The following is a 25,993-nucleotide window of genomic DNA, read 5'->3' as shown; positions in this document are numbered from 1 at the left end:
TCACCCCTTTCCCTTCTCCCACCAAGACTGGGTTGGGGCAGCACACCTTTTATAAAAAGTCATAACACTATTCCGCTTACACGCTTACATCATTACAAAGCTTGGAAACCTGCCTAATGAGTTTGCACAAATCTTATTTTTAAGTTGTATTTCATTTACTCTTACAAATGAATAATTTAAGACCATATTTGAACCTATAAATAACAGTATTAAGATAGGATCTGAGGTCCCTGGGGGGCTCAGATGGTTAAGTATAAACTCTTGACTTTGGCTTGGGTCATGATGTCATAGTTTGTGAGTTTGAGCCCCATGTCAGGCTCTGTGCTTATAGCCCGGGCCTATTTGGGATTCTGTCTCTCCCCCTTTCTATGAGCCTCACTGGCTCACATGTGACTCTGTGCTCTCTCTCTTTCTCTCTCTCAAAATAAATAAATACACCTTTTTCAAAAATGACAGGATCCTGAATAAATCTATTTATTATATTATTCTCACAGACATGTCTTCTATTAAAAAAATTAATTCCATAGGTCATCAGAATAATGCTTGATGCGTTTGTTCTTTTAAAACTATAGCAAGTAGGGCCATCTGGGTGGCTCACTTGGTTAAAGATCTGACCCTTGATTTCAGCTCACAACATGATCTCAAGGTTCATGAGTTCAAGTCCCATAGTGGGGCTCTATACTGACCGTGTGGAGCCTGCTTGGGATTCTCTCTCCCTCTCTTCCCCTCCTCCAGTTTTGCTCTCTCTCTCTCTCAAAATAAATAAATAATATAAATTTTTAAAAAGCATCATTTTCAATAACAATTAACTAAATGAGAGGAAATACAGTAAAATCTTGGTTTGTGAGTATAATTCATTCTAGAAACAAGCTTGTAATCCAAATCACTTGTATATCAAAACAAATTTCAAGAACCACTGACTCACCAGTGATCGATCATGTGATGGTCAGTGCCATGTACCACCCGTATTGCAAGACATCACTAGTTTATCAAGTTAAAGTTTATTAGAAATGTTTACTTGTCTTGTGGAACACTTCCAGAACAAGCTGCTCACAATCCAAGGTTTTATTGAAGGATTTATATAATTAAAAATTTAAATTATATGCAAGGAAATAATATAGGTTTTGGAATCAGTTAAGCCTATATTTGAGTCGTTGCTTTATCACGTAAACCAAGTGACTTTTGAGAAGAAGGAACCTGACTTTTTCAATTGTTTTACTCACATATATAATGAGAACCTTAAAACTGTAGAAGAACAAATTGAAACACTGTATGTAAGCAGTATGCAATGTATGGCACCCAATAGAGACTTGCTAAAGGTAATCACTTTCATTCATTATTTTAGCTATTAGCCTCCTCCTCATGTTTTTTAAAAAAATTTTTAAATGTATTTTTGAGAATGAAAGAGAGAGAGACAGTGTGAGCAGGGGAGGGTCAGAGAGAGAGGGAGACGCAGAATCTAAAGCAGGTTCCAGGCTCTGAGCTAGCTGTCAGCACAGAGCCCGACACAGGGCTCAAACCCATGAACCCTGAGATCATGACCTGAGCTGAAGTCGGACCCTTAACTGACTGAGCCACCCAGTCTCCACGCCCCCCCCCAAGTTTTTTTTAATACTTTCTCTATGTCTTACTTTTACCTATTGTTTTTACCATATCCATCTCACTTTATTCCTGTCATTCCTATAGTGCAAGGTACTATCCCATGTGCTGTGAGGTCTACAAGACTCTTATCTCTGTCCCCGACAAGAAAATAAGACAGACACAGTATCGCAGTAGGAAACAAGTGACTAGTAGCATTGCAGTCCTCACCATTATTGGTAACATTGTCCTTTGGAGAACACCAAAGACTCCTAAGGAGAAGCAACTTTTAAGCTGTCCTTTGAAGGTATTTCAGAAAAAAAAATTACAGCGAATATCAGGTAGAAAAAAATCCATGAACAAGAGAATTCAAATAGTTTATATACTGTCATGCTAAGGATTTTGGACTTACCAAGTAAACAAGGCGAAAGCAGGGAAGATTTTTGTAATTCAAGGAAAGTATACTCATTGCAATAGTATCTAGGTTAACAATTCTGTATAATATCCTTCTGTGTAAAGCAGACTGTCTAAAAATCAATTGATTGAAAATTAATGTATATATGACATTTCTGAATTTCCTGTAGCCAGTCTATAAGTCAAGCCTAAGCACCACTGAGCAGAAGATTAAAGGCTCAAGGAGTCAAAGAATGATAAATTCAATGGAAGCCATTGCTTCTGTCTGATTCCCAGCAGTACTCAATTTGATGACTTCCTGCCTTCTTTATAATGTTGAAAAGAGAGTTCTTACGGCAATAATCTACAAATTAAGAGAAACTCATTCAGTCTGTCAAAAAACTAAATATCCCTAAGTATCTAGCCAGATATTTTACTAATACTTGCTCTAAAGAGTGAAGAGTTTTTCATCACCTTTTTTCCTTCTCCATTCTAGAAAAGCAATTTCACAAGTTCAAAAGATATATATGTGTGCATATATATATATATATTCATATATAGGAAAATAAAATGATTATGCAAAGGTAAATGCGTTGTTATGAAGAAAAGAAATGAAAATAATATTGTCATGCATTAAGAAAGAAAAGTAACTGGCTTAGTGAGAATTTTATTTGACTTTTTCCTCTGCCATTCTAAATATCTAATAAGTAGGGAGGGCCAAGATTTTCCTAGTTGAAACTTGGATATGGTTTAAATAATATAATTAAATATACTTTAATTTATATCATGGCTTAGATCATTGATTCTAGTCAATGCCTAATAAAATAAATAGGGCAATGCTTTCTAAAATAGTAAAGAATACTGCATGCTCCTTTTGAAATGTGTTTGGATTTAACAGATAATTTCAACTTAGATACATATAGTGTGAACTGTGTTTCATCTTTTCATTTTAGGCATTAGTGTTCTCCAGTACAAGGAACAATTTAGCATCTTCTCTCTGTTTATGTTTCAAAAAGCTACAGCGTACAGAGAACTATCTAACTCACTATTTCAAAATTCCACTATTTAGACTGTAGTATTTATTCCCTATCAAGATGTCTTGAATATTCTCTTGGACCATAAAAAGTGAACAAAATATTTTTAGCCAAAGATGTACATAGATTCCAGTTGAAATTGTGTTTTATGAATTATATCACTTAGCTTTATTAATATCTCTCCTGACAAGCTACATTGCCTTAAATAGTTTTGCCTTGAATAGAGTTCTATGAGATAGTTGAAAAAGAAATTTAGCTCAGGAGAAAAGTCAAATGGCTGCTATGTGTAGAAGATGGTAACACAGAAATTTGAAAGATAGGGGAGAAAAGTCAGTTAGAAAAGTCAGTTTACCTCTATGTTGTCAAAAATCTCAGTTAGAGTAAAGGTAAACTGCAAAGAATCAATCAACAGATATTATGAAGACTAGGAGATTAACATGTGGAGTTAAATATTCTTTACTGAGAAAGAAAAAACAGCACAAAGCTGATCATTTGATAACACTTTTAGCTTTACTCATTTCTATCAAACTGTACAAATTTAATTCTAATTAATTAATTTAAGTATATGAAACCATTACAATATAAAATGGCATTTAATTTTTAACATATAAATATCTGCTTGCATCAGAAAGCTTGTCAAACTTCTAAACTACTTCACTTTCTGAAGCAGATGTTTCTTTGACTATCAGTGACTTGATATTCTAAGATAGCACAAAGAAAGTACAGTCAGGACATACAACGTGAGATGTGACTAGCAAGTAATGTGACTGATTTGTCAACAAGCATACTAAAAACTAAACATCCAAATGAACATTACATTTCTAAGCAGCCACTTTGGAAGATCAGACACATTTCAGTGGTGTTGCCATTGCTCAAAACATTTCAAACTTCTCCTTTAGAATGCTCTCAGAAATAATTTATGAACCATACAAAACTCAGGCTCATAGCTTTATTATAAATTGCACCTCATATAGCAGTAACATGAGCAAACCAGAATTGAAAAATATAATTTTTTCTTTTGTTTATAAAAATAAACTTACATTGTAAATCAGTCCCCAAAGAAAGTGTTTTTATATAAATTTAGAAAAACAATCAGAAAAGTAGTAGTAGTAGTAGTAGTAGTAATAATAATAATAATAATAATAATAATTCTTTTTCCCTTGGGGTGCCTGAGTAACTCAGTCGGTTAAGCGTCCGACTTCAGCTCAGGTCATTTTCTTATGGTTTTCGGTTCAAGTCCCACATTGGGCTCTGTGTTGACAACTCAGAGCCAGGAGCCTGCTTCAGATTCTGTATTTCTCTCTCTCTCTGTCCTCCCCCTTTGCTTTGTCTAAACGTTTAAAAACATTTAAAAAATAATAATTCCTTTGTCCTTATAATTTGAATAGAAACATAATATAGACTAAGAATCAGTGCAACTTTGTTGAGAAGTGTCATCCATCTAATCTCAATTTTGTTGGTCTGTTTGCTTTTTCAATGACCACTTTGGCAAATTTTCTCTCTCTTCATATTCTCCTTAGCCTTCCTTAGACATCTGACGCTCCTGATCAACCTTTCTTTTTCCAAAAATGCTATGAACAGTGTTCTTAAAGAACTTAAAGGAACCACTCTGTATCCTTAGCCTTTCTTCTACTTGCTGTGCTGTGTTCTCGCATCCCTGGGAACATTACTCTACATATGAAAGTTACTAAAGTATTTAAATACTTATTGAATAAATAAATAGGCAAGGCTTTAGTTCTTTGCTTTATTTTTCTGTGCTACTTCTCTTGTTAAAATAAATCTCATAGGTGTTAACTATCACCACTGCTAAAATAACAAGCCCCACCACACAGCCTTCCTCTATTCCTACCACTCCCAACTGTGCCAACTTCAGCAAGTTATTTAACCCCTCTCAGTCTTAATTTCCTCCTGTATAAAATGGGGATAAAATATACTCTATATCATAACATAATGCTCAGGTAGATAATGCTTAAGAAGTGTCTCATACTTTTTAAGTGTTTTATTATTTGTTTCAGTCTTTTTTACTTATTAAGAAAGAGACAGAGAAACAGAGAGAGAAAGAGAGAGCACAGATGGCGGGGGTGGGGGGGGCGGAGAGGGAGAGAGAGAATCTCAAGCAGGCTCCGCACTGTCAGAGCAGAGCTGAACGCGGGGCATGATCCCATGAACCATGAGATCATGACCTGAGCTGAAATCAAGAGTCAGATGCTTAACCAACTGGGCCACCCAGGGGCCCTTCAATTATTATTTTTTTAAATAAGCACTCCACCCACCATGGGACTTGAACTCACAACTCCAAGATCAAAAGTTGCATGCTCTACCAACTGAGCCAGCCAGGCACCTCCAAATGTCCAATTATTTTAACTAATATTGTTTTACCCTAAAATCCTCCATGACATCCTCACAATCAATTCAACATGTTTTTTAAAATATGCATATTGTCTGAAATTTGCACTAAGATAAAATGTAATGTTTTCACCTAGATTAAGCTATGCAACTACCATAATTAACTTCCTATTTAATTATCTTTCTTCTCCCCTTACTAGTGTGGATAGCAATGGTTTTCTTAAGCTAAAAGAGAACTTTCATATAGATTCTGGTATCATCTTTGAGTAGGCTGTCAAAATTCCGTGACCTCTGTCTGAAAGGAAAGTCAATCTAACTGTATCTAATAATCATCCTGCATGTCTCTAAACTTTCTTTTACCTATTAACTTCCCCAAACCTGCTTTTCTTTTGTTGTTACTGTGCTCATTAGTGGGAAATCCATTCTTTCAGGCTATGAGCTTTGAAATGTGTTCCTTTCACCTTCCCTATCCTATCCATTCTAAACAGGCGCCACACCCTTGGTGTTCACTTTTCCGTCCCTCTCCAATAGCCCTTGTCATCATGTCACTATACTTCTAACTCTCCTGCCTGCCTTCATTCTCACATTCTTCCAATTCATTGCACACACAACCTCATCATGCTAATGTTCCAAAATTACCAACTTTATACTGTCTGATTGAAATTTTGCAGGGGCACCTGGGTGGCTCAGTTGGTTGGGCATCCAACTTTAGCTCAGGTCATAATCTCATGATTCATGAGTTTGAGCCCCACATCAGGCTCCCTGCTGACAGCTCAGAGCCTGGAGCCTGTTTTAGATTCTGTGTCTCCTTCTCTCTCTGCCCCTCCCCGACTCACACTCTATCTTGCTCTCTCTTTCAAAAATAAATAAACAGTAAATATATATATACATATATATAATAAAGAAATTTAGTATCCCTATACCACTTACCATAATTTTTCTACACAATGTAAAAGCAAAAAAATTGTGAAATAAATTTCATATCTTTATACAGAAACGCTCATTGATTGTATGATGATAGTATTGTCCACAGAATCCCATACTGTATCTTAATTATGGTTCTGTGAAGGTCAAATGAGGTGAGAAGAAATTTTTAAAACATATATAAGTAGTGCTAAGTAAGATGCTTTGGCTTAGTATATTACCATTTAGTCTCACACCATAGCCTGTGAGAAAGGTACCATCCCCAGTTCTGTAGCAAAAAGGCTCAAAGAAGTCAAGGTTACTATTCAGCAGAAAGGGTTCATACTACATATGAACTTATCACTCAAGCTCATTTTATTTCATCCTACTTTCTTTTAAGCAGGGTTGTCAGACTTGAGTTCCTTGAATATATTAGTTTTCTATTGTTGTAACAAAATATTACACTTAGTGGTTTAGAATAATATAAATTTGTTCTCTTAGAATCCAGGAGGTCCAAGGTCCAAAATCAGTCTCACTGGCTTAGAATGAAGGTATTGGCAGGGTTGGTTGCTTCTAGAGGCTCTGAGGGGAGAATGTGCTTCCTGGCCTTTTCCCATTCCTCAACACTGCACTGCTTGGTTCTTGCACCTTTTTCAACATCACTCCAACCCCTTGCTTCTGGTTTCCCATATCCACACAGACTTCATCCCCTCCTGCCCCCTCTTGTAAGGATCTTGTAATTACACAAGGTCCATCTGGCTAATCCAGGATAATCAACAAACCCTTGCCATACAGGGTAATATATTCACAGGTTCCAGGCACTAAGACATGGACATCTTTGGAGCCATTATTTAGCCTGTATCACTAGGCATGAGCTCGGACTACAGCTGGGACTAAGAGGGGGTGATTATTATCTGTTTCAAGAATATGTATCTATGCTTGACAATCTTTGGTCAAGTTGCATTGAATGCCATAGGGAATCATTCAGCCTAAGAAGACAGTTCATTTACTCACTTGCCTATTTATTATGAACCTTCATTTTGATAAATAAAATCCAATTCTTAGTTTTTACTGAAAATTTAAAAGAAGCTTATAAGAAACGAGCAGTGTACATTAGACAAATAATAAGTGCATGTTGGGTAAGGAGGTGTAAGGCAGCATACTTGCAACTGCACTGAAATCAAAATAAAAATTTCAATTTTTGTTTTAATGCAAAATAAACCTCCTCCTGCTTGTGTGTCTTACAGACTTAGCAGGGTGTTTACCAACAGGCTCTTTACACTTTGACAATTGATTTTTTCCAAAATCTGTCTGTTCGAGTATATATTATAAAGTTTGTACTTCATTATACCCCCTCAGCAAAACAAAAAGTCTAAACATGTATAATGATTTAGTTTCTGCATAAGAACATTACTTAATGGTGCTTGAATTAGCAGAATAAATTGAGCTAATTGATGACAGCCCTTCTTAGTGAAACACTGGCTTTCTGGGTCTTCTCTCCTACTTCTGTCAGTCTCATTAGCCCACGGCCACCTGCATACTGGGTGCCCTCCAGCATTTCTCTAGATCAACTAAATGGGGATGCTCAATGCCAAGTGAGGGAGAAGATTTTCTGCTGTCTTCTGACTCCTTTCTTTCTCCCACCCCGAAAATCATCAATCTTTCAGAAGTATTAAATTTACTTTAAGGGTCATAAATATATACTGGTGGAATTGTACTACTGAAGAACTTCGTTATATTGAGATAAAGGCTTGATGAAGCACCAGGTTACATGTACAAAACTGACTACAAATAAAAATACCAATATACGACCTTTATTTTAATAAATATATTCAAGCGTTATGACCTTAAATATAAGCATTGCATAAAGAAACATTGGCAGAACATGCCAAGAGATTCATGGTTAAAATAAATAGAGACATATGTGTTATTAGATTTAAAAAATGAAAGCGAATACATTTAGAAAAAAACATAATGCCTCATACTAGAACATTTTAGTCTATGAGTAAAATTGTAAAAATACTTAACATACACAGTTGTTGAAGATAAAATGTATTAAAAGTACAGTCTTGCTTGGACTTTGGGAAAAATTAATTGACAAAATACCTAAAGGTGAATATTAAATTGTATAAACTTTTTTTTCTGAGTTGATTTAACCTCCTATGAACAATAGTTGTCTTATAAATGGATGTATATGAATTTTAGGAACTGAACTTTCAAATGGAATTTATTTCAGTTATGCTACAGACTCAGAGAAATGTCACATTTATTCAAAGAGTTATTTGTTACTTAGAAGTTTAAGTGTTTTGACCAGTGAAAAGTTAACAACAAAATGAAAAGAGCTGAGCATAGCATGATTTAAAGAATGCCAATTTGTAACCCAGGGGATAGGTATTTGCATACTAATTGTAATGTTCCTGCTGTCACATTACCTTCAGCTTGAAGATCAGTCAGAAAGAGAAATTCGACATCATCTGTGACAGTCAGACAGTGGAACGAAAAATGCCAGTGAAGTGAGTTGCTGTTTAAAGCTATTTTTATCTCAGAAGAGGTACAAACGAAACACTTGAGCCTTCATTAGGCTTGATGTTTTGTTTCCTTCATTTATGATAAATATGCTAATTGTTGTCTTTCTTACTGATTTATTTTCTTCCCCTTTCTCTATTGATTTTTTCTTCTTTTCTAAAATACGTCTTGCTTTTGCAGTTAGTTCTTTATATTTGCTAATATAAAGCAAAGGTTTTAAAGGGGAGAAAAACCTGTGAGCTTTCTTTATGTGAAGCTTTTTAAAATTATGAAATGTTAAGAGTTTGAGATGTAGATATGTATGATCCTCGCAAAAATTATTCATTATTGCAATATTTATTGAGAAATTTGAAAACAGATATTAAGTGCTGGGTAAGGAAGCAGCTGCCACTTCCTGGAGCACATGGACTCCTTGCTTGAATTTCCCATTCTCCAGCACACTGCTAATTGAGTGTGAACAGCTAAGTTGTTGGATTCCACATTTTTTAATGCAATACAACTGGTTCTAGCTGGCACAATTAGCAAGATAACTGGTAGCTTTCACGCAGTTCCCATCTGGCCTGGCTCTTCTCCGGACACATAATGCGGGGACTGCTGGCCTTGATGGTGCTCGCTTAATGAAGGAAACAGAAAGAAAATCAGCCAAAACCCCATGACACGCTAAGTGCAATTTTGGCTCCAGATACACGGTGAATTTTCATGGCAAATCATACACATCCAAAAAGTTACTCTGATTATGCATCACAATTATTCAGGAAATCCACATTCACTCACAAATGAGAAGAGTCAGACCAAAACTCTTTTCGAGTTAAAACTAAAATCAAAACAAAACTCAAAAAGGAGAGGCACATTGTCCATTTATTCAAGGTAACATGCGTCAAGTAAAATTTAACCAAGTCAGTACATTTTTCAATTAGTCACCTTCTTTTTTTTCTCCCATCTGAATTCGATAGTTTCTTTCTTAACATGTATCTAGTTGCAATTTTTAAAACATAAAATGCATTTCTCACTCACATCTAACAGGAGAAATGTCCTTTTTTCATTTGATAACATGTGAGATTTAAGAATCTGTCTACTGAAAACTTTCTATTGAGTAGTCAATTATTGCAATTCAGCTGCTATTTAGGGGAAATATTTATGTGAAATGCAATAAACTCTATCAGACAAAATGCATTTTCAAATTATTTATTATAAATGTTCCAAAACATGAACAAAGTACAAGCAATGTGCGTATTAACTCATGCATTCAAGAAGTGTGAAAAGAGTTTGGGTCATAAGGAGCTATGCCTGGGTTTGAATTCTCACTGCCCATTTGTGTATGCAAGATACTGCACCAGTTATCAACATCTCTGAGGCTCCTTATTTATTTGTAACATAGGATTAAAACACATTGCCATTTATAAGATTAAATAAGGTAAAATGTATGACTTGCTGAACACAAAGTGGTGTAGGCTGTGAACATTTGATACACGGTTGTCCATTTCGATGCAACTAAAAAATATTGTTTTTCAGCTTAATCATATATAACCATAATTTACTCTTCTGCAGAATTATAAATATACAATCAACCCAGAATGTAAAAATTTAAACAGCAAATTAAGAACATTATTCCTTTGAATAGCTTCATCTCACCTAGCTTCTGGGAAGTAAATACTGCATTACCACCAACCCTCCCATCAAATCAGGTAGTCAACATTGAACCTTTCAAGTAAAACATGAAATAGGTTAGAAAATAGTGAGCTGAGAGCATTCCAAGAATTATCACACGCCAGCGGGTGTTTTCCTTCAGAGAGCTGACAGGCAAATTTACCTTCTAGAATAATGCAGCATTTGGTGGCCCATATATAACACTAGAATATCCTTGTAGATCTAATTCCTATAATATTCTCTATTGATAGAAGATAATATTCTAGTATTATTTTAACTCAAAACATTACTTTTCTTTGTCGTTTTACACCTTTTTCAGACTTCGTTTTCCTCCTTTTTTTTTTAGTGTTTTCTTACACTAATGAAGATAACAAGAACAGTTACCATTTATTTCAATATTTCCATACCTAAAAGACTCCTTTACTTCTGATACGTCTTCACTGAATATTCCTTTTGTTTTCAGTGTAAGCAAAATCTGGCTCTCCCTAAAAGAGGTGATTTGCCTTGAAAATCAGAGTGGATTTTTGTCCACTTTATTTATTTATTTATTTGACAGACAGAGAGAGACAGCGCGAGCAGGGGAGGGTCAGAGAGAGAGGGAGACACAGAATATGAAGCAGGCTCCAGGCTCTGAGCTAGCTGTCAGCACAGAGCCCGACATGGGGCTTGAACCCACAAACCGTGAGATCATGACCTGAGCCGAAGCCAGACGCTCAACTGACAGCCACCCAGGCGCCCCTGCCCACTTTCTCCGATTTCACATCCCTCAGGGATGGGAGTGAGGTCTGCAGTCTGTCACTCCTCAGTAATGCGCTCATGTCATGTCTCCTCTTCCCTCCGCCCATTACACTTTGAAGCTAACTCCATTCAGCCATAACAGTAATGGTCTTACCGTTGTCACCTCCCAGCATCTTGAAAGCCACTGCACTGCTTCCATTGAAGGTTTTCATACCTGTTACGCTTTGGGCGTTGGCCATTCATTCATTATGTGTTTATATGTTCAACAAACCTTCTTTTTTTTTTTTTTTTTTTTTTGAGCAGACATACTGTTCTTGGTAACAGAAAATAACATTTATTCCTTTCATCAGAAAACCTACACAATGGAGGAGGTGCATGTTCATCCCTGAACGCTTTTTGCCTAGATTGTTTCTCAGAGGTTTTGGCTTGTTTTTGTGTGTGTGTGCCTTTTTTTCTCTTTTTTTTTGATGGCTGTTCCTCATTCAAAATGGCTGTACTGTGTGGCCAGGCTTTGGCTCAAAACTCCTTACTGCCTGTTCACTTACATATGTTCCAATCATGGTAAGTAGGCTTTTTAAAAATAATTTGTTAACCACCAAATATTAATCTTCAAACAGAGACATTTTTAAACATGTGCATCTTAAGTGACCATATGATAATTTTAGCACTGATAGAATTCCTGCAAGACCTAATATTTGAGTCATATGAAACATAAGCTTGTTAGAGTAACAAGCTCTATAGTGCACAAAAGCTCTTCAATGTAAATTTAAATCTAGATTTGGATCCCATTCTCCATTAATGAAAAATATAAATTGAACAACTCAATTTTCAAGTCCACTTGAATGAAAAGCCACTATTTCAAAATGGTTTCATCGAAAATCTTGTGTCCTTAAGATTTCATAAATCAAGGGAGAAAGGACAATCATCTGCCTACCATCAGGAAAGAAAATTTCAGACAGGAAATGTAAGTAACGGAAGACAGTAAAATGAATTCCCAGTCACAGAGGCCCCTCTATGCACCCTTTAATGAGAACAGCCATTATCCTCTGAAAATACAACCACATCTGCAACCACCGAAGGAAGCACACTCAATCCCAAGGCAAATAATAAAATGGCAGCAAATTACAGGAAGTAATAGAATATAAAAGCAAAGAGATCCCTTCACACAGCATATTTAAGATTAGTCACCTTGCTATGCAAATGTAAAATTTTATAAGAATGACTAGATATGAGCCTCTATTTTATTATCAATTGTTTTAATAAAAACTTTCAATGAGCTCATCCGTTTCCATAAGTAGGTCATTTGCACATCATAGCCACATAATCTAAGTTTTTTTTCCCCTGGGTAGCAGATGCGTTCTACGGATGGGACCTTATCTCATCAGGCTCTTAGTTTATTAAGGGGAATAATGCATGATATATTTGCATCTCAGAAAGTTTATATCTTACACCTGATTTACTATTTCTACATCACATCCCCAAAAGTATACCTTCTTCAGAAGACTTAAGTCTATAAATTTTTTGACTGCCTTGGAAAGGATATTACTCTGTCTTGACAGATTCCTAGATTTAAATAAATCATCCCAGAACTGGAAGCCTACCACTCTAAGGAGAATTAAGGTCTGTCTCAGAGTGGGGTAAAAGCTTTTCAAAATACTATAAATAAATACTTTCAAGATCATCACATGTTAGAAATCTTTAATTGAAACTTTTTTTTTACTTTTTTGAGATACACAGTTATGACATGGATAATCTTATTTTCTGTGAAAACTCAGAAAATAGTTCACTCATCACTACTGCTATCATGAAAACTTTTCAGAAATAGATGAGTATTTATGTAAGTTAACAATTAATATATTTATAGTTCAGAAAAAATTCAATATACTTCATAGAACCATGAGCAATATCTCCTTTGTGCCTTTATTAGAATACAAGAATTTGCAAATATTAATAGCATGGTAAGCTAGATTAATAAATAATTGGCTGATGTCAAATTATATACCACTTTATGTTGCTATTGCAGCCCACTATGGAAAATATTGTATAATTTTTGTTGACCTTTTGCAGTTTGATTAATGGTGTAAAGCTCTTTTAAAATACATAATTCAACAAATACCTATATCTCAAATATTACTGTAGGTTATAGAAGAAAAAGATCACAATGCTATTGTCAAGGGTAGATGTTGTTTCTACAGGTCACCAACAACAGAAACAATAGCGTGGTCCGAAAATATGGACACACTTTTAACCAATCAAGGTAAGATCCAACTAAGTTTAAAAATATAATGATTAAAAGTAAGTCATTAAATTCTGAAAGTTGTAATCATTATATAATATGAGTTTGATCAGTATTTGAAGTATAAGATTTCCAACAGTCTCACAAATTTATATGGGTCTCAAATCTAAATGGAATTAGGTTGGGCTTAAAATAAGACATGATTATAGAAACTCCAAACATTAATACAAAAAGAAGGTCCCAAATAAGAAGTAAGAAATATGTCATTTTCCTGTACTTATTATCATTTGATGTATATATGGTGACTGTTATTGTTACAAGTTGAAAAAATACACACACTATTGAAATGTTGAAAATTGAAATAAATGACTTGTTTTTTCATGCCTTGGAAGCTAAAGTATTTAAAGTTGTTACTTCAACTGACATCCTAATTTTTAATGAAAACAAAAACATATTTAAATGTATTAATATGTACAGGTGTGTATATTTATATTTAATATAGCTCAATAAGGTAATTTTGGCCAATTATAAATAAAATACCCTACAATTTGATACAAAGTAATCATTTGGAACTTCTGTTTCTGTTATAGATCTTTTTTCTTTGCAGAAGTTCTATTGCATACAGGAAAAAAATGGCACTAAAGAGATATCTATTTTAAAATGTTTAAAATTGAATATTATTGATACTAATCAAATGGAGTTTTCCCTTAAAATTTGTACAGTAAATATCAAAATATTAGAAAAGTTTAAAACATAATAAAGTTGGGTGGAATTTTCCTAATTGTTTATTCATTATAAAATTGGATTGAACTAAACAAAATTATTCTGATTTTATGAATCTTAAATAACTAATTCCTAATGCATAGACATTAAATAGTCCATGTTACTCCTAGAATTCAACCAAGGACATATACTAAAGACAACAAAGATATGGAATTGCACTTTCATTAAGTTTTGAATGCGTGTTTCTTTTCTACTTAAGTGTGTAACCAGTGGGATGGGTCAGGTTCACTAAAAGTCTTAAGAATGTAGCTTTGCAGGTGGTGATTCCATTTCTGCTCCGGAGAAGAGGAGATCCAGGGGCCAACATCACAGAACAGAGGCATGGAAGATGTTGAGCTGAAGGCAAATGCTTTCATCGGCATTCCTCCTGAAATTTTTTTACTTTTTTAATGTTTTTTTTATTTATTTTTGAGAGACAGAGAGAGAGAGCGCGAGCAGGGGAGGGTCAGAGAGAGAGGGAGACACAGAATCTGAAGCAGGCTCCAGGCTCTAAGCTAGCTGTCAGCACAGAGCCCGACGCGGGGCTGGAACCAGGAACTCTGGGATCATGACATTAGCCGAAGCCAGATGCTTAACCAACTGAGCCACCCAGGTGCCCCTAAAATCTTTTACTTTGTGCTCACATAAAGTAGAAGAGACACAGATTCATTTGAGTAGCTGTTTGGTTTCTGCTTTTTATGATACCAGAAAAAAAAAATAGTTTAGAAATAGAAAATGTTTTTTAATGCTTTAAACAGCTACATGAGTTCACCAAATGATCTAGTTATTTTGTCAGCGTGGGGATATGTCTCCCAGGCACCGTACATAGGTTCTCAGGTAGGTTTCAACACCTATTGTTTATTCCATTTGTCATCACCTTTGAGTCTAACCAGTAGCCATTCCAATCTGTAGAGAGTGCTCTCAGATGATACCATTTTAATCTTATGTAGCAAATTATTCCAAAGCCACATGACATCTTTTAATCATTCAAATTGTTTCTATAGAATAGAAGCGTAGTTAATAAAACAGTATGTTCAAAACAGAGATAGGTAACTTGTTTTAGCTGTTTATTCTGTTTCATTGTGCCCTAAACCTAGTGATGGCAGAGGGAGAGAAGCCGATAATTACTAGCTCAGAGTGGTCCTTCATTAAAATGGTAGGATAAAAAAAATGTAAGTTTCTTGATCTCTAACTTCCCATCTCTCAGGGATGCATTTAGATAATCCTCACTGGGAGGAAGGCTCCGTGCCTCAATGGCACACATATAAAATGTTGTCAGACAGGAATCTACATTCTTCCAGTATCCGTAAAGTGCACTTGGTTCTCTGTATAAAATAGATTTTAGCATCAATTCTGTTTTGACCCCTCAAATTTATCTTTGGACAAAACTCGTGGAAATTTTAATTGAGTGTTACTAAGAGGATTTTTATAAGCTAAATTTGTGTCACAGAGGCTTCTTGGATGTATTGTTAAATGCAATAAATGTGCAGTTAATTGAATTTTTTATAGTGCTCACAAATTAACGCCATTCACACTCTCCAATATTTCTACTGAGAATTTTAATTGGTACCTGATAACCTTTTGCAATGACTTGTTATTTCAATGCTATTTTGAATAATAAAAAAGTGTTAAATATATTTTTAATCCAGTGTTTTTAGACACTTTAATCTTGCTCCCTTGAAGCCTTCTCCATTTTCTCTCACTAAACCATTTTGCTTCATACCTGCAGCAGGCTACAAACAACTGCCTTTGGCTCTTTTTCCATCAACTTTCTCCAACATTTTCTTTTTCGCTAGTTCATTTGCTCTTAACCCTGATTCTCCACAAGCTTATTTGTCCCAGCTTTGGAACTTGAAGGGTCAGGTCTCTGAGCACACAGTCAGGGAAGAGCTGCTTTGAGCACATGCCAAGGGACCTCCATGGCAGATGGGAGAGAAAGCCACCAATGTTTTGGAAGGCAAATCCCTCCCAGAGACAAAAGAGCTGATGTATATTTTCCTCCTCAGACAGGCCCATAGTCTCATTTATAAACAGATACCAACCTCAGAAGGGTGCAGTCTGTGAAACCACATTATGTGAACTCAAGGCCCTGGCTTAGTCCATCAACTGCATGAATCTGATCATGACCTTTCTCACCTGCTAACTAGGGGCACACTCCTAACCATACTCATCCCTAAACAATTTAGCAAGAATTGCCTTCTCAGATGAGCTCTATATATACCAACGAAGAATCCTTCAAGGCACATTTTGATGAAAAATAAGGAACAGTCTAAACAGGTGGTCATAAACTCAAATATCTGTAAAAGCAAGGAATAACACGTGTAAATTTGACTGAAAGCAAAATAATGGGGAGAGATTAAGACCTATGGAAATCACAGGCTGCAAGCACAACCTGTTGTTATTAAATTCAAAAGAAATAGCACATACTAATGAAGGCAAAGTAAACAACCTGCAAGTATGTGGGCCTGTTTGCAGTCCCTGGTCTAAAGCTTCTGAACAAATGCATACTCGGGAGAATACCTAGGAGCAGGGGGAAACACCATGAACAGGCTAGGTTACAGTAGGTACCATGAGGAAGAGTGGGGGGATGTTGGTGGTTTTTTTTAAGGTAACATTGGGGAAAAGCCCATTTGTTTGCCTCATTGAATTGCTTTTAATATCATTAGCTTGATTTGGGCTTTAGTGCATTGGGTATGGAAAGCCAAGGCCATGGGGTTTCCCATAAAGTAACTGCTATCAAGACTTTCCCCTAGGGGTGTCTGGGTGGCTCAGTCAATTAAACATCGGACTGGCTCATGTCCTGGTCTCATGGTTCATGAGTTCAAGTCCTGTGTTTTGTTCTGTGCTGACAGCTCGGAGCTGGAAAACTGCTTTGGATTCTGTGTCTCCCTCTCACTCTTCCCTCCCCTGCTCACTCGCTCTCTCTCTCTCTCTCGCTCTCTCAAAAATAAATAAACATTAAAAAAATTAAAAAAGAAAGACTTTCCCCTAAGTACAACTTTTAGACATTTCAGATCTAGAAATTAAAGTACAGGTTTTCTTTGTTAGTGGAGCTAACTGGATACCTAGAGACAAAATATTTTATGTTTATGATTACTGATCCAAAATAAGGTTTCTAAACTTAAAGACAAAAACATAAATATATATAGAAGGATGATAACTATTTGCCACTGAATACTAAGTAAATGCTCATATCATACACCATGTTCATATTGGTCATGTATACTGCACTGAGTGATATACAAGTTTCTCTTATATATTTTATAGCTGGTCTAGATGCTTTTCGAACATTTCTAAAATCAGAGTTTAGTGAAGAAAATGTTGAGTTCTGGCTTGCCTGTGAAGACTTCAAAAAAACAGAAAGTGCAGAAAAAATGGCTTCTAAAGCCAGGATGATTTATTCTGAATTCATTGAAGCTGATGCCCCTAAAGAGGTGAGTAAAATATTCTAGAATAGTGAATATTCATCTCCTAGCAAATCTGCTCCCAGTTATGAGACACTAAATCCATCTAAAGGGAAATCTAATTGTTACTATGTATTCAAATGGAAAATGTCTGTAAACTCCAGTAGAAGTGCTCTAAGATGATCCTATCTTTTACTGGTAAAGCAAATATTTTTCAACACCTACTATGTGCCAGATATGACCAAAGTTTTGTTTTCTTAGCACAACATGCAGACTCTTGAAAAATAGTATTTATTGTCTTAAGATAAATTGCTCTAAAGTTAACCATACAGAAATACAACTTAAATATGTTGTTGCATTTCAAGTTCACTTTGGTTTTTCCTTTTGTAAATCATGGTGGTCAACACAATAGTATTCTAGAGTAGAATAATTTATTTAAAAACTTAAGAATAATATGTGGGGAGAATATAACTACTAACCAATGTTATGAATTCTTCATTTTTTAATAATTCAGATGTTCATATTATGGCATGTTATACCTTACTTTCCAAAAGAATGGTTTGCTTACCTTTATTTCTTTGATGGTAAAAATGAGCCAAAGGTGTGGGGAAGTGTTTTATGTGATCAGGAACCACCTACACTACTTTAAGATCAAGAGAATAGAAAAGGCCTTAGAAAGAAACCTGGAAAGACTGATAGAAGCTCCCAAAAAAGTGTTCAATGTGTGTAACATTTCATTTATATTTTATTTCATTTTCAGAACCAGAACCATGATCATCTCCATATACCCCTTTAACATTTAACTTTAAAGTTTAAGCAATATAATTTAAAACTATTTCTCTTCCCCACCAAAGATATCCTATAAGCAAAGAGTTTTAACGCATAAGTAGTAAACAGAAAGCTACATCGCATTACTAGTATGAAATAAAAACTACTAGTATAAGTCATCTTTCTTCTAGAGATAAACTATCAGTTTCCTCCAATCGGATACATATCATATTTTCTGATCCAAAATTAGGATTCATGGCGTGAGAAGGGTTATTGTCCTTTTGAGGACAAAGAACAGAATAGGTGAAATGAAAACACTTTTGGAAAACTTAGGACATAAAGTTTCTGTCACAGTCGTTCAAGTTCTAATTGGACATTAATTACTGCAGCATACGTTGGCTAGTATAGTTTACAGGCATATACATGAGCCACTGAGGCATCACACAGACTTCATGGGGGCGGCAGCAGGGAGGGGATTTTAACTACTGTGGAGCTATTTTAACAGTCAGTTCCCAGTCACCGTCTAAGAATCAATAAATAATTCTGGAAAATTGAAAATATAGTGTATGAGATTTATCAAGTTGATTAATGTGTCATTCCCTAAAAGGCTTTGAAATTAGCTCTAAAGATATCCTATTTATTGTGATATTGATTTGAAAGCCAGATTTTTTTCTTCTTTATGAATTCATTTAATTCATAAAGTGAATTAAAGTGAAAACAACCAGTGATTGTTTTAGAATAACATTCTCAAACATTGGCATGAATAGCCTTCTAATAAGAAATGTCACCTTTTAATTATAGCTGAACATAATCTTACAATATATAGTAAGTTATCAATTTTGACAAGATAATTTTGTTCATTTTCCTAATCTTGTCTTGCAAAATAAATTTCCAGAGTAATAATTTAAGCAAATAACACACAGTCATTATTTTAGGATATAAAATTTTTACAGCTTTTTATAATTTGTCCATCTAATTAACTTGACTAAAAAATATAACTAAATTTGTGACTGTTTTTCAAGTAATAGATTACGTTTTCTCCTTGAAGTGTCTAAAAATGTTTTCATTCAATATGACAAAATTCACTGAAAACAAAACATGTTTACATGTATATATTTGAAATAGTCTTATCTTTTCTATTATTTGCCATTAGTTGTTTCAAGTTCAACAAATTACTAAATTTCAATTCCCAAATTATGAAAGGGCATTTGCCTCCTATATTATATATCAATCAGTCTTCAAGGTATTTCTCTGTAGTCCATCAACTGTAGTTTAATTTTATTACAGCTGTGAGTATGTTGACTTCTTAAACTTATTTTTTGAATTCCTGTTCCCACAGTGAAGTCATAGAACAAAAGATACTGACTTGTAATAAAACCAGTCAAATACACAAAACAATCTAATAATAAAGCCACATTTAAATTTCATTTTAGCACACTGAAAAAGTGATCAAATCTGCAGAGTTAAGGGATGTATTTTCAGGGTGATTCACACATGAAAAATTTATGTCATGAAAAGAGTAATATCAAGACAACAACTGAAGAAAAAATATTTCAGACTGAGGACATGGTGAGATAACATAGAGGTACAAAGCTCCCTAGTGTTTTCTAGAAATTGCAAACATTTTGATATTGCTAATGAAAAGTGGAGGATGAAGTTGGATGGGCAGCAGTAAAGATAAGGAAGGGATGGGAAATATTCTAGATTTATCTAGTAGACAGACTTAACAAGATGAGATGATATATTTGATATGGAAGCTGGAAGACATGAGTTTTAGAAGTAAAAACATTTACTTAAAGATGAGATTTATATGAGAATATTCTCCATTTTTCCATATTCAGTTATAGTTGTGTAAGTGACTCTTCTAAAGAATGAAAATAATAACCAATTTCCTTGGTAGAAAATCCTAAAGTAAAGAAAAATGGCAAAGTCATCTTATCCAGATGTGTATTAATTCGTATTTATTTTCTTTACCACTTCTTGCATCTTTATTTCCTCATCTATAAAGTTGTTACTGTAACTTTTATGCACTTAGACAGTTTACAATTAGGCTACACTAAATTTACAATAAACAATCCCTGTCTATAAATTGACATTACTAATGGTTCTCAGTTTCCCAGGCAAAGACAGCACATTGAACACAACAAAAATTGAACTTCTTGTCCTCTATGAGAAATGATGAGTGTAACTGGCCTTATGCCCTCTCACTTACAGTGTTATATTTCCTTTGGTTTCTACACTAATAGAGAGTTACTGTGGTGTAAGGGAAAATCGAAAATTTAGAGATATCTAGACTTAATTCAAATCCTGTAATTTTGTGGTAAACTGTTTTATTCCTCTGAGCTTCAGTTTCCTCACCTAATAAAGCATTTATTAGATGCACACAATGAAAATGAGTGAGACATTTGTCAACGGTTTACATTATGCAGAACAGCTTTTAAGAAATAGTGGGCCCTTTTTTTTTTTTTTTTTTTTATAAAACAAGTCATTATAAGGGCTATAGTTTCAACCTGAAAACACCCATTATGCAAACATTTTAGCAAATCACTAGTTTCAGATAAAAAGTGCTACTCATTGAATGGACTATACCTAAATGGTTTTAGAAGAAAATACTGAGGGGGAAAAAAAGGATGACACAGGTATTTAACTAAGTGATTTGAAAATGAGAAAAATTATTAGACAAGCAATATTTTAAATTATTTTAAATAAATTTAAAATATTTTAAAACAATATATTCTACTTACCACACATTAAGTACCAATAGGTGACAAAGAAAAAAATTCTTAATTTTGTATCTATTCTTATATTCATTCCTCCTTAAATTTGGAAGGAATTTCATAATATTTCATAATATTTGGAAATTTTAAGAAAATAATAGATGGTCTCAAAAGAATGGAAATCTTCAAAAAATTTCAAATAATACTTTTACATTAGCTAAGACATTGAAAATTTTTAAATATTTGTGTTATATTTATATCTTGTATATATCATATTTGCATCATTCCTTTAGATTGAAAAAATTGGTCAGGATGGAAAAATATGTAACTAGAGAGAATAATGTTTATGTTGATTATCATTCTGTGATATTAGGAAATGTTCTAAATCATACACCAGTCTGATTCTTAAAATTATATAAATTCAACTGCATATTATCTTGGATTATCCAATCCAGGAACAAATATATTGGCAGGTTTTTAAGTCAAAGGATATTGGTATGAAGTACTCAATTCCTAAATGTATTTATTAAATGTGAAGACATCATAACGCAGAAAACAAAGAAGAAACTATAGTCATAAAGGAGAAGGTATTTTAATGAGTACGTGCAGGACACTTTTAAAATATCTGTGCCTGGTTTTTTTTTTTTTTTGCTTTTATTGTTAAGGCAGTATAATGTTATTTATTGACATATCTTATTTCACAACAGTAAATGCTTATTCTGTGCCTACTATTCATCCCCTTATAAGATAAAGTACCTCCATGGAAGGGAAGCTCAGTCTAAGCAGGAGAACAGATTTAAAACACACACACACACACACACACACACACACACACACACACAAGTATAAAGCAATATGTTGTGTGAAGTAGGCAGCTTGAAAAGGACATGCAAGAAAATAAAATAGGTTGAAACTATGGTTTTGACTCAAAAAGAACTTTGAGTCTAGTTGGGTTTTAAAAAGTAAAATTTATAGAACTAGGAAAAAATAGCAAGGCAACAAATGATTAAGTGCAAAAACAAAAAAATGTTACAGAGAAACTCTTTGCATTAAACCTAGAAGGATATAATGATTGAATGGTAGTGAGACAAGATATTGAGATAAGGCCTTTATTTTAAATAAATAAGGTTAGCTTTAAACAGTCTTGAGGAAAAGAAACAGATAATATGAATTATTGGTAGAGAGAGGCCCATGAAAACAGGCATTTAGAAACATTTCCTGACATAACTGTCTCAACAACTTTATATCTTCCATCTGATATTCAAAATTTTTCTTTGCATTTTTAAGTGCCATTTTCCCAGGTGTTGATGTTTGTGTCCTACCCCACAAGTTGCTGCTTATCAACAGTGCCCCCCAACTCTAGAATCATCTCCAGATATAATAAGTTTGCTTATTTATTAATTTCCTAACTTTGGCACACTAATCACTTAGTGTCTAATACATGTCAGGAGTCATGCTAGTGTGGCTAAGAAAAAGGCAGAATCTCTGAACAGTAAAGCTAACTGTTTTGATGGTAGGACTTCAGTTAAAAAATAATTACAATAAGCTTTCATGAGAGTCTCTGTAGGGAAATTCAGGTGATGCGGTAGCATGCAACAGGAAAATCTGATTCTAGGGAGCGAGAAAATGTATCTTAAAAGAAGTAACTCATGAGCTTTGACCAGAAATGGGAGTACAGACGGAAGACAATAGGAGAGAAGAAAGGAAGGGAAGAACAGCGGAGAAAAGGATCAGCCAGTGCCTAGAAGCTAGTCCAGCAGGGAAGGAAGCCTAGTTCTGAATGTCTCAGTGCAAACTGGGGTAGACCCACCTCCTGGAGCCAAATAATTTCTGCCTTCTTATTTATTTCATCTGAAAATAAAGAGTCGATGAAAAAGAAAGAGAGAGAGAGACAAGAATATAAGGAGCAAATAGAGGAGGAGGGGTAGGAGGAAGGGAGAAACACAGAGCTAAAGAAACCTATGAGTAACATCTGCACAGGGCTTCTGTGAGGAGTCTCTCATCTGATCATCATTTTCCCTCTTACGGAAGTAAAACAATCATCCATATTGTACAGAAGAAAAAGAACCGAGCCCTAGAGAAAAAGTAACTAGCCCTGCAGTCATTAAGAGACAACAGACCATGAGGGGAGAGGTCTACAGTCCATGCTTTTAGGTTTTAAATTCCTTTCTCCAGATCTATTTATCTTATATGTTCTTATCTTATATTTATCTTATATGTTTGCAAGATAGCCTGGAAACCTTGATGTTTATGCTAAAGGCAAAAGCATAAAATTATCTTGGGACATAGAATCTATCTTCCTTTCTATCAAAAGCTTTATTTCTCTTCTCATATTCTCTTTAATTTGTGTAGCTTCTTAAACTATGAAGCTTAGATTCAAATATGGCATCAAGAGAGAAAAGAGTTGCAGGAGTATTTCTTCTAAATAATTTGCAGTATCATTTGGCCCTCTGAAAAATTGGTTGCTGCATTCCAACTCAAAAAGGAAACACTCAAGAGTGCCTGGGTGGCTCAGTCGGTTAAGGGTCCAATTCTTGGTTTCAGCTCTGGTCATGAACTCAAGGTTTGTGGGATCAAGCCCTGCATGTGGCTGGGCACTAAGTGGAACCTGCTTAAGATTCTCTCTCTTCCTCTCCATCTGTTCCCCCTCTACTCACACATGAACACACATGCTCTCTCACTCTCTCTCTCTCTTAAAAAAAAAAAGGGAAAAAGGAAACACTCAGGTGTTTTTTTTTTTAACTTCCATGTGTCCCTGAGCTACTGAAATTAATCTTGGATTAGCATGTTTGTGTCGGTGAATGAAACCAGTCAATCTGACTCCCTCTCAGCTCTTCCAGATAGCTTTCGCTTCTGCACATCTATTTTTAGCGATCCTTATACATTATACATACACATTATGTACATTGCTTTTAGAAATTTGTTGATTTCATATGTTATGATTTCCTTTGTTTCTTTTGCCCAATTTGAGATGTTTAGCATTACCTCCCAATTCGTGTCACTTATTTCTGTCTCTACAGCCAATAATAACAATAGGATAAAGTCTTGTGCGGTGATGGATTCCCTCTAGATGTTACAAACTTTGCTATTTTCAACTTTAATTGCCCCTTGAGAATATATTTCAGGATACTCGTGTGCCTTTAATGATGCCAAAAATGAAGTAATACAAGAGGTATTAGTGGTGATTAAATAGAATTATGTAACCAAAACTATGATTATAGGCGGCTTTAATTTGAATAGGAATTTTTAAGCTCTATTGTGAAAGAGGTCTAAGACGGGCCTGCTCCACTTTAGTAAGGTGTTTTACATATGCATGCACACACCCTTTGCATAATGACAGTTTCCTGCTACACTATACATTCTAAATGAGGAAAAGGCTATCTAATTTGAATGTGAGAACACAACTGAAAACTTTTCATTCAAATTATGTAAAATTATATAAAGCATAGTTTAGGGTCACAGGAAAGCCAAATGGTACACTTTAAAATGTATTCCTCCTGATAAAGTAATTTGTTGAAAACCGAAAGAATTTAAAACTCCTGGTGTAGCAAAGGAATACACAAGTATTAGAATATTCTGGATCTTTAGAATAAAATTGTTCTTAAACAACTACCACAAACATCATTCAGAAGGCAGTCGTTTTAATGCAATGGATTGCTGTCAATGTCACCTGTGTCAAGGCCTTTTCAAAATTGACAGAATTTAAAAGCTTCTAAACGGTTGTGATGACATTTCAGCTGTCATTCTGAATATATATATTAGGCCACAATTCTTGTTTTCTGAGATTGACAGTGCAGTGGTCTCTGATACCCAAGATAATTTATAATCTTTTTGAAAATAAGCAAATGGAATATTGTATTTCTCAGAGTCCTTGAAACTAAAGAATATCCTTATAAACACAGTGCAAGTAACTATCATATTAGGAAGTACAATAACTCTGTTTATTTCCTCAACTGATACACTGTTCAGCCCAGGCTCTGGACCTACTAGTTTGGCTGCTCAGTGAAGTCTAAGCTTCCCTGTAACTCCCAAGCAATTCAGGAGTCCTTTGATACCATACAATTGGAAAGTCTGCATCCTTAGGTCACTTCCTGATGGAATCTCACTTTCGGTCTCCTCCGAGCTCAACATCTCTTCTGCCTTGAGATAGAAATCCATCCATGCATTTTCTGATAGAACCCAACTGTAAATCATAGTTGAAAGGAATGCAAGGTTGAAGGTACAGTTGACAGACATGTCTCAGAAGTGATTCTTTGAAAGAAATTTATGTCAGAATACATATATTAGGCCTAACATTTTTCACTTTTTTCCAACTTACTGAAACTTTAAGGGATTCAAGAAGAAAAGACATGACACTTTTGATAGCTTAATTCTCACATCTCACCCAAATTGACTTCTCAGGGAGCATTTAACAAAATTGATCACTCTCTGTTAATTGAAATACTATCTTCAATTGACTTCTAGGACTTGATCTCTTCCCTCCTTACTGACTGCTCTTTAACAATTGCTTTTGCTGTGCAGACTCATAACCCAACACACACTCTAATGAAAGAAGGCAATCCTCATTTCTTTTCTTTTTTTTTTAATAATTTATTGTCAAGTTAGCTAACATACAGTGCACACAGAATGCTCTTGGCTTCAGAAGTAGATTCCTATGTTTCCCTACTTACATACTACACCTCAATGCCCATCACCCATTTCTGCCTCTGGACCCCCATTACCATCAACCCTCAGTTTGTTCTCTATATTTAAGAGACTCTTATGGTTGCCTCCCCCTCTGTTTGAAACTTTTTCCCCTTCCCCCCACCGCCCCCGCCATGGTCTTCTGTGAAGCTTCTCAAATTCCACAGATGAGTGAAAACATATGATATCTCCTTTCTGTGACTGACTTATTTTCTGCTTATATTCAGTCTGCCAATGATTTCTTCTAATTCTATATTT

At 34.8% G+C, this 25,993-nt stretch overlaps 1 protein-coding gene across 1 annotated transcript in view; it reads left to right on the top strand.

Annotated features, from left to right (window-relative positions):
• Positions 1-8,756: 8,756 nt before the first annotated feature.
• RGS21 (regulator of G protein signaling 21) overlaps positions 8,757-25,993 on the top strand; it is a 22,298-nt gene continuing 5,061 nt past the window's right edge. Inside the window, exons 1-3 of the mRNA XM_029933178.1 lie at positions 8,757-8,767; positions 13,346-13,422; positions 17,431-17,597. Coding sequence (XP_029789038.1) covers positions 8,757-8,767; positions 13,346-13,422; positions 17,431-17,597 — 255 coding nt within the window. The remainder of the gene's footprint in view (positions 8,768-13,345; positions 13,423-17,430; positions 17,598-25,993) is intronic.

Source organism: Suricata suricatta, chromosome 3, assembly GCF_006229205.1.
Source record: "Suricata suricatta isolate VVHF042 chromosome 3, meerkat_22Aug2017_6uvM2_HiC, whole genome shotgun sequence".
In the NCBI taxonomy this organism is placed as follows: Eukaryota; Metazoa; Chordata; class Mammalia; order Carnivora; family Herpestidae; genus Suricata; species Suricata suricatta.
Note: the sequence above shows the minus strand (reverse complement) of the source record. Positions and strands in the feature narration are given on the sequence as shown.